Here is a 10,285-nt window from a genome sequence, read left to right as displayed (position 1 = left end):
TACTGCTCTCCCCCGATATAAGGACAATTTTATCTTTTTATCTTTTAATCTTAATAGTAAATTTAAATCATGGTCCTAGGCCTCACTTTATTTTTGATAATCAATGTCATGTTTAAGTTTCCCTTCAATTATTGCATTTCGTTACATTGTGCCGTTTAATTTTCTCAAATCAATATGCAATACATATGTTGCATTCTTAAGCTGTTTCAAATGAATCCTCTTGGAATTTTCCACCAGTACCAACATTAAGATTCACACTCCTTGTAAGTTGTAGTGTACATGAACGTGTCAGAGGCTCAGCAGATAACTGGTCAAACCTTGCCTCCCAGCCTGCACCCTGACCTTCTCCAGTTACCCGTGTAACTGATCACAGACTGGGAGACACCCTACAGCAGGACTCATCTTCAGCTGCCTTTATATTTGAGTCACTGGGTGAGTCCATGTTCTGTCACAGCTTCCTGAAGGTTACATTCACTCGAGTCACTTGGGAACATACCCGTGCTGTCTATGTGTAACACAAGATTCAGACAGACAGCCTCAGGCCCACTGTAGCTATATGCAAGGCTAACACTTATTCCAAAGTGACACACCTACACAATACATACAAAATCCGAGGGAAGAATATCCCACTGTACTAATGGATTTATATCAAAAATCACACACCTTCTTAGTTTAAATCATAGACTGTAAAAATAGTGGACATAGCATCTGTGAGGTCACCCATTGGTTTGTGGACTGCCATTTTGAAGCCCTGAGTTTGGCGATACAGGCATCGCCTTCTTGGTTTTTGAGATCACATGTGACAATTTTTGACGAGAGGGTGCCGCTGGGGAGGATGACGCGGCAAAACCAATGTTGTTTTTGGTAATGGTGCTGTACTAAGCTAAACACAAAAGGGGGAAAGTTGCAGATTTTCAACCCTTCTGAAGCGTGTCATTCAGTAAAGATTAACCGGCGTGGACCGACGCCACCATTCATCTGCATGAACGGAAGTACAGAAAATCTGAAAACTTTCTCTTAAGCTACCAACAAATGTTAGTGTGTTGGTTGTGTAGCCACACCCCTAAAGCACCCCTGAATCAATCTCTCTTTCTCTCTCACTCGCTTGTTGAGTTGCTGTTGCTGGGACCTATTTACACTTTCATTATGTTTTACAGTGGACATTTAAAGTTAACTGAGAAGGTAAAACCTTTTGTTTGTGCTAACTTGACAAACCAGACGATTTGTACACAGAACGGTCTGAGAAGCCGTCATTGGTAACTGTTTTGGAAAGGGCAGGTACTTTCAAAAAATACCACATACCTATCACTTTTGTTGTTTTAACATCAGTTGCGGCCGTCACACACACCTAAACCACGCCCGTAGCTACCAGTAGCTTCTCAACTGGCGCTGATTGGTTTGGTTAGCTCGTAGTTTAAACACAAACACATCACTTGAAGCCTGACAAGACGGATTTTAGTGTGTATGTGATCTTCAATTTTTGCATAATCTTGTGAAATATTGCCAGAATCCAGATGCCGTGTAAGGTAATATTTATGCCACCTTTGGCTGAACTTTCAATTCTATTCGGCACTAAATGCTTAACATATTTAATACGTACAAGAGAATATCTCCCACACAGGACATGACATCTCCGATGTAGGAGATAATATCTCCTAGGAGATATACTTTGGCAAATATTGCCGGAATTTTTTTTCCCACCCTGCCTTTCAGGGCTTCAGTAGCAATAAGCTTATGCAAAAATTTAATTTCCTGTAAAATGAAAAGTGTGATCACCACAGCCAATCACCACGTATTATGTGCGCAGTACTAGTTTGACAACAATTCAACTTCTAGAAGTGATTGAAATGAAAAGTGAAAATTCTATTCTAAAAAATATCTATTGGTGTATAGAAATCCAGATACTATTGGTTTTATTTACCCACATTTCTGTCTCAGTCTGTCTATTGACTGAATTATAATTAATAATAGTGCAGTATTACATAGACATATGAGCAAGGCCCTTAACCTCAGAACCGCTCCAGTGGAGCTACTCAATGGCCCGCAGATCCGACTATGGTTGGAACTGGGCAGCTTCCAGGTATGAAGGTGTGCAACTGTGTAAATGTGATCAGGGAGTTCCTGCAAAAGAGAGGCTGCCTCTCAGTGAACCTTATCTGAACAAGTAAAGGTTAAATATGACTGATTTGTTGGCTCTTATTTTAAATAAACCAGTAACAAAACCTGTCCAGCATCCTTAATCATCGTCATCCTACCTTTGTTTCTACTAATGTAGTAGGCATCCCAGGTACATTTGTTTGCTTTTCTCATTTTTCAAATGCAATGCATAGTCAGCAAATGGGCAATACATTGAGACTGAAAGAGAGGTTTTGGGCATTATTAAAGTTTCCAGTACACAACAGTGAGTTGTTGATCCCAATCTATTCAGACATTTTTTTACTTTAGCTTCATCTGTCCAGCTACGTCCTGCTGTGCCTTGTAATGCCGCACAGCGTCCATGCCATGAACTACTACAAAGAACTGCTACAAACTACTAATTTTTTTTGTTATTGCCACTCTTCATTCTAACCCAACCGCCCGTCAGACACCGCCTACCAAGAGCCTGGGTCTGACCGAGGTTTTCTGCCTAAAGAAAGTTTTCCCGCCACTTGCGCACTGTTGCTTGCTCTGGAGGAGACTACTAGAACTGTTGGTCCTTGTAAATTCTGGAGTGTGGTCTATCTGTAATACTTGAGATAACTCTTGTTATGAATTGATACTATAAATAAAATTGAACTGAATTGAAATTGAATTGAATTGAATTGAATTGAATTGAATTGAATTGAATTGAATCTGTGTCCACTGAAACCAGCAGTCTACATAGCAGCTCTACCACTAGAGCATGTTTACATGAAAGTCCAGTCTGCATTTCACATGTATAGCCTTTCATATTATACTATAACTCAGTTATGTGTCTCATCTTGATGAGTTATACTTCAGTATAAAGGTGGTGATTACAGGCTGAGTGGCTGGTGGCTTTGGGAGGCATTGAGCCAACAGTGATTGTTAATCCTCACAGACGATTGCGCCTCACTGATTACTATCTCAGCTTCTTCCTCTTCCTTTTGTCCAGCCGTGCCTTGCATCTCTCAACACTCTATTGGGATCTAATCAGGAGGAAAAGTCAAGCATGTTTTGTCTATCCGCTTTCCTGCAGAGGCAGAGGAGACGCAAAGTAGGATCTGACAAGATGGGGGAAATATTAAGAGTCTGGTTGAGATACCACCCAGGGCTGAGGACAATCCTGAGCCGGGCCAAGTCACTTGCACTATAGGAATTAACTTGTTTCCTAATGGTGCACTGGTTATGAAGCCCCTGAGGGGAAATAAAACGTTTTTAGTGCACAATGGAAACTCATCTCATAGGCTCCACTAATTATCTTTTCTCTTAAATATCAGTATTAATGTATACTAATTTTGCATTATTTTGTATGAACTTCATAAAGAAAAAGTAAAGAAAAAAACAATGTGCGCACACAAATATTTCATTTGTGAGCACAAATGATTCATTTATGCTCTCAAATGTATGATTAACTAACTATGTAATTGAACGAATTAGTTTTTATTTTATTTAAGTTTTGACTTTTCAATTTAATTTAGTTTTAGTTTTCAGAGTGTGTTTGCTAGTTTTAGTTTAGTTTCGGTTTTTCAGAAAGATTTACTTTTGGTTTTTAAGTTTTAGTTTGTTTTGACAAAACAGGTAGAAGGTCAGAAGTATTTAAGTACATATACACACAGAATACATGGTTGGAGAATCGCCATGATGTTTAAGGTTTTCTTTTTGTGCTACTTTAGTGTCTGATGCAATTATAGCACAGCATCATCTCATGTCAAATTTCTTAAATGTTTTAGTTTTTATTTAGTTTTAGTTTATAAAAATATTTTAGTTAAAACACAAGACACATTTTAACTGCATTTTGCAGTTTTCCAAACAGATTTTTTTTTAAATTATTCAAAACAACCACATTGTGACTCATATTTTACCCACACTTTGCAAACGTAAATGTTTTTCTCAATTGTACAGAGATTGTGAATTAGTGCTTCCAGAATGCAGGTGACCTGTACAATGTGTAAAGTTTCCTCCCATTAGAATCACATAGGTCTAAGCCTTATTGATAATACACAGGAGCTTTTCATCATCTCATCTTTGTTGGCCATGATGGCTGTTTTTTTGGTTAAATTCCTGACAGAATAAAATGACACACACACACACACACTCACCAACAGCCATACTCTTGCCATGGATCTTGTCCGCCCAGCCTGCATAGTAACGAAGGGTTTTGACACTGCCATCCAGGTCAATGAAGAAGGACTGCAGAAAAGGCTTTCCTGTGTCCAGAGTCTCTAGGGTCTAAACAATCAGAAAACTAGCATCACTGGTCAAGCATGTTGCACATTTAGCTGGAATATTGGCACAAATATAACGCCAGAACTACTCTAAAGAAATGGGATTTGTCATTGTACCTGTAAGGGATGCAAGGCTGCCTAGCAAAGCTCTGATTTAACCATTGTTGGAAACAAAATCCCCCGGTTGGTCATACGTATTTTAATAAGTCAATACCTATACGGAAGAGGATTAGTGCCATTGTGAAAAATGTATTTGAGTCTATTCTGACTGACTGAGATTAAATTCTGTCTGAATTCTGACGTTAATCTGAGAGAAAGTGAATTCTGACTTTAAACTCAGAACAGAAATGCATTTTTAACAATGGCACTAATTCTCTTCCGTAGAAGGCAAGTTGAAGTTGAATGGTAAAATTAGGATCCAAACAGTCTGCTTTCACTTTGACCTCCTGTACTTACTGCAGTTGAACACAGTTTTCCTGTGCAATTAGGGATGATTAGCAGCATTTCACCCCATTTCAGACGGACCTCCAAATAAAGTGATTTAGAGAATCTAGATATACCTTGTACCCAACCTTATCTGATCTGACTGTTCAGATTTTTGTATCATAGTGATATGTTACAGATCAATATCCCATTACTTGGCGAATTCAATGTCGTCAAAACTGATTGCAATGTTGGACATAAGTGCAAACATAAAACCAAATTTGTGACCTTTAAATAATAACCTGTTACCTTCTAGGCCTCTTCTTGCACAGTGCAGGTTGCCCATACATTTACTGCTGGCCAGCTACAAACATTTTTATTTCTGTTAGGCAATATACCATTAACGTTATTTTTTAATTTGTATGTATTTTGTTAGTTCTAGATAAATTAATAATAATTACTGTAATAACGGTGAAGTAATCAAGGGCCTAACAAAGGTAGCAAGTTCCATGAGACTAAAATATGTGGAGAGTGGTGCAGTGGGATGTCAACCACAGTGGCTATGAGCCAAGCATGTAAGATTAAAGGGTAATTTTGGTTGTTGTTTTTCAACCGGGACCATATTTCCCATGCATTGCTGTGTAAGTGACTGATGTGAACAAAAAACTTGGTTCAGTATTAAGCATGAATGCTGTTACCTGGCTGCAATGTAAAACTATAGAACAAATGTGCTTTGTCAATTTCTGTCCACTAATAGTTCGGTTTTTGGCACTGAAAGGCTCAGATTATGATTACAAGTGTCTGACAACGTTATTGAAAGAATCCCTACAGAGATAGACCTTTTTGTTGAAGAGTAAGATGATTTTTGTTTAAACTAAACTAAACTCAATGGACTCCATTTAAATAATCACTACTTTTAGCGTGTATAGAGACAGCATATTTTCACATGTAAATGGGTGAAATTACATTATTTTAACCCAACCAGAGTGGTGATTATTGGAACAGTGGAGAGACAAACCAAGGCGGCTTTGGTTATATGATGGTTTTATTTTGTTTCGGTCAACTTTGAGTGTTTTACGATGATAAAATGATTGTTTATTTAAATGGAGCCTGATGAATTTGTGTACATCTGTTTACTAAAATTACTATTATTATTACATAAAGTGAAGTGAGGCTCTGCAGCTCAAGCAGATACTGAAATCCCTACTTTACTGTACCTTTAAATGCTCTGAATCTGGTCTTTATTTCCCCAAACATAACTGGGAATTTAGTGTAATTTGCCATACGCTGTACACTACCACTCTAGAGCATGTTTGCAATTAGCAGTCACATGCAATCTAGTATTATTACTTCACTCACATCTGTATGGCTTCATTTACAGATCAACGACTTAATGCAAGCTGGCAGCTAGACAGAGTGAATACGCACAGCAACAGGATTTCAATCGAAACAGTGTCTGAAGAAGGGGGGGAAGTACCATCTAGCAATCATTAAAAAGAGGAAAGAGATACCAGTGTGGGGTCATGATGTTATGCAATAATACAGGCCAATCCCTGTTATGAAAAAGTCATCATCATGGACATTTTTCAGTTGCAGGAATAAGTATGTTGCTCATAAAACAGCACTTGCTTCTATAATTGAGATATATTGTTTTAAATTATAGTTGAATCACAAGTAACACAAGAAAAAAAAACTCTTAATGAGGAGAGGAGGTAACTACACACATATGGTACTGCAAACAAATAAATACAGTTCTGATACTTCCATTTTTGCTACTCTATATTTCTACATCTTTTTTGGGCATTTTAGGCCTTTATTTGACAAGACAGATGAAGCCATGAAAGGGGGGGGGGGAATGACATGCAGCAAAGAGCCACAGGCCAGAGTCGAACCCAGACCCGCTGCGTTGAGGAGTAAATCTCTACACATGGGCGCATGCTCGACCAACTGCGCTACCTGGGCGCCCTATACTCCCACTTCTTTACTTGTAAGTTTTATCTGCAGTTACTATACAATTACTTGACAGATTGAGACTTGTTATAATTGCAATTCCCCCACTGGGGATCAATAAACAGCACAAATTAAAATAAATTAAAAAATAAATAAATAAAGACTTTAAAAAGTCTGTAATGATCATAAAATATGATGCATTGTTATACAGATAAAAAAGATTACCCAAAAGATATAAAATATCTACCTTAGCAGAAACAATAGCTAAATGATTACGAGTTAATGCCTCAGTTATAATAATCAAATAATATGATGTTGGCCAAGAACATTTTGCCCCTTTACTTTTGCTTAAGTGCATTTTGAATGCCAGACTTTTATTTGTAATGAAGTGTGGTACTATTACCGTTACTTAAATACAGAATTTGAATATACTTTATAATTTTTCTACTACTAGAAATCAATGATCAGGGCAACGTTCTGTAGTCAGGTACTCGGTTGACCTAAGGGTGATCAACAGTAATATGGCCGATTCACAATATCTTGTCATATCCTATGACATTGCTAATTTGTTTTTGTATTGTTAAAAATGATTTGGAATTAATTAATATTTAGTTCAAGTATAAATCTAATGATTCCTTTACTCCCCATAATCAAGATATATACTTTTTTTTTTCATTTTAAATGTTCTAAATTAATCTTCTCTTCAGTCTCGTTGCACAGGTACTGCACTTGTGTATAATGACCATAAAGGCTTTCTATTCTATTCTAAGTTACTAAGAGATGACACATTTAGCAGTGCATCTTTAAAAATCCCTTTTTAAAATAATCTGAAATTCTTGATCTGTTTTTAAGGGGGGAAAAGCATTACTTTGAATTTTTTAGTAAAATGGATCAACTGTTTGTGGAACAGTGTGAACATATTCAGAAAGGACTTGTTGTTTAAACAGCAGTGGGGGGCATAAAGAAAGTAGGGAAAGTAAACCCACCGCCAGCAGGAGCCGGTCCCTCTCCATCAGGTCAGCTAGTTTGTGCAGCAGCATTCCACGGCTGGACGTGTCCATTCTACGCCATGGAGAGCCTCTCTGCCCAGCCGCCTTGGCTGCCCCCACCGCCCTGTCCACATCTTCCTGCACAGAAAAATTAAGCTGAATAAAGTGGGACAATAAGTTGAAAAAGGAGGATGCGCGTCAAAACAATGGAGTTTCTTACTGGAGTGCTAAACCCAAAACCCAACAGGCATGTTGTAAAAAGGGAAAATAAGGTAGCACAGCTCAAGTTCACGTGTTAATAGGGTCACATCTCAAGGATCAGTGTTGATTTATTGTGATGGGAACCTTATTAAATAAGTGAAAGTACAGCTAACAATTTTTGTCCTCCTTAACTTGGGAATGTGAGATGTGTTACCTTTTCGTCACTTTTTTAAGCAGGACAATGTTAAAACACACAGGTCTGCAGTATTAATACAACGCTATGACAAACGTTACCAAGCAGGCTGTGCATACAGCACATGAATGACTTCCAATGCCAATTCATTCATGGTATAATAGTAGCCTATACTTTTGAAATATTTTGCTTCCCACTTTACCATTATTTAAGAAATATGTACAACTATATTGTCAAAAATTATATTGTTGATATAGAATGCTACTTTGCAGATAAATTATGGCAATAAAATTCTTACGTATTTGACTAAGTTCTTATGGCATGCTGGATTTCATTGACATTGTTGACAAACACAAAGCCTGACATTAACAGATATTTAAATGAATTTTGGCTTACTATTTTTTTCTCCAATTGATTCAGAGCCAGACATAAAGCTAGTTGAAAATCTGCAAAGTTTCCCTTTAAGGTCTTATTAACTAATGAAGGCCTACACTGTGTTTTATTCATTATATTACACACACACATATATTTTACAAATAAAATAAAGTCTGCCTACTTACTTTGTCTGCTTCTTCCACATCACAGATTTTGACACCTGTCGCTGGGTTAAAAGTTGGAAATGTCTTTCCACTGCTGGATGTGTGCCATTCATTGTTGATAAAGATCTGTGGTAAGCAGAGGGAGTTTGTAACGGGTTTAGTTTGTGCCGCAACTGATATAAACTATCATTTAAGTCAAAATCATAATTATGACAAATGCTCCCAACCCTACTGTACCTGCAGCAGTTGAACTTGTTTTCTCTTACCTTGGTATGTCCGATCTCCTGGACTTTGACAGGCTGAGGAAAAGGCAAAGCTGTGATCCCTTCAGCCACTCCGTTCTCTGTTGTTCCGTTCTGTGCCATTCTGGGTCAGTACGGTCCAAGGCCAGTCTGTCTGCTCCGTCGACTAAATACTGCCAGCCCATATACTGGCTTTTTATAAGAATGTAGAGTTCCTCCCTCCTCACACAGCAGTTGAGGAAAGACCCAACTCCGCCCCTGAGCTCAGAAATGAAGGCCCCTTCTCTGAGGGGATTCTCCTTCTTACAGCATCTTGAAAACATCCTGCAACCTATTTATTAATAATCATGTGTGAATTATGTGGAAGATTATGTTATCTTCTTACTTACAGTAAGCAAGGCTATGGGGCAACAACTAGTTTCCAGTCATGACGATGGTAAATAAATGCAATGCATTTTTACTTTCATTTCGGTGGGATGAGCAAGCATTCATATTCTGTGTGTGTGTATCTGTATGTGTGTGTGTGTGACCTCTTAAATAGCAAAGAGAGAGTCAGGAGTAAAATTTCACACCTGAATAATTTGGCTGTCTTTCCTTCCAGGCAATGAAAGTAATGAGACTGAATTCATTCTGATGCGTAACATTTACATCGCCACACAGGAGCTTTGATCTGCTTCTGTCGGCCTATTTGGACCGACTGCATGCTGTTCATTAACCGTGCAAAGGTGTTATGAGTTGTGATGTTCCTTGCAAAGTTAGATTTTGCACCTGGGCCTGGTGAAGTTGAATGGAGTTGAACACATGCAAACACATGCTTTTGTTCTGGAGGACAAAGCTGCTTGCTTGCTCCAGGCTTGCACTGCTACACAATCTGCTATTGTTTCCCCTTCATTGCTTCTTGTCACTCTTTATGTCAAAGTTTAATTAGGACAACGGGCTTTCGCAGGCTCATTTATCACTTCAGCAACTTTCTAACACTTCATAATGAGAAAGAGAGACTCAAACGGATTTCACAAAGGGGGGTGGGGGTAGGGCTTGGCTGGATGGATAAGTTGGGAAACAAAATGAAATGCAAAGCATGGGCCCAGGCCCATGCAAATAAGCAGGAACCTGCACTGGAAGTTCAAACAGTTTAAGGGATTAGCAGCAAGTGAGACATCCACATGGACACCATAAATATTCTTTAGATGGTGCCAGCAAACAAGTGTTTATTAAATTATCTTACAAAGCCACTGTAGTTTTTATCAAATGTTCATTGAACAGGAGGAAATTGTGTACTGGTCTAGGACTATTTTTAGTGGCGGATCAATCCATATTTAGTAAGTACAAAGTATTTGTGGCAGCATGACAAAGTATGTGGATA

General features: G+C 38.2%; 1 protein-coding gene across 1 annotated transcript in view; it reads right to left on the bottom strand.

Annotated features, from left to right (window-relative positions):
* aldh1a3 (aldehyde dehydrogenase 1 family, member A3) overlaps positions 1 to 9,159 on the bottom strand; it is a 32,359-nt gene extending 23,200 nt beyond the window's left edge. The window contains exons 1-4 of the mRNA XM_032511844.1: positions 8,947 to 9,159; positions 8,702 to 8,806; positions 7,745 to 7,885; positions 4,260 to 4,389 (exon numbers count right to left, since the gene is read on the bottom strand). Coding sequence (XP_032367735.1) covers positions 4,260 to 4,389; positions 7,745 to 7,885; positions 8,702 to 8,806; positions 8,947 to 9,045 — 475 coding nt within the window. The 5' untranslated portion in view covers positions 9,046 to 9,159. The remainder of the gene's footprint in view (positions 1 to 4,259; positions 4,390 to 7,744; positions 7,886 to 8,701; positions 8,807 to 8,946) is intronic.
* Positions 9,160 to 10,285: the final 1,126 nt, after the last annotated feature.

The sequence above is a fragment of the Etheostoma spectabile genome, unplaced genomic scaffold, assembly GCF_008692095.1.
Source record: "Etheostoma spectabile isolate EspeVRDwgs_2016 unplaced genomic scaffold, UIUC_Espe_1.0 scaffold48, whole genome shotgun sequence".
Classification (NCBI taxonomy): domain Eukaryota; kingdom Metazoa; phylum Chordata; class Actinopteri; order Perciformes; family Percidae; genus Etheostoma; species Etheostoma spectabile.
This window is presented reverse-complemented; position numbering and strand designations above follow the sequence as displayed.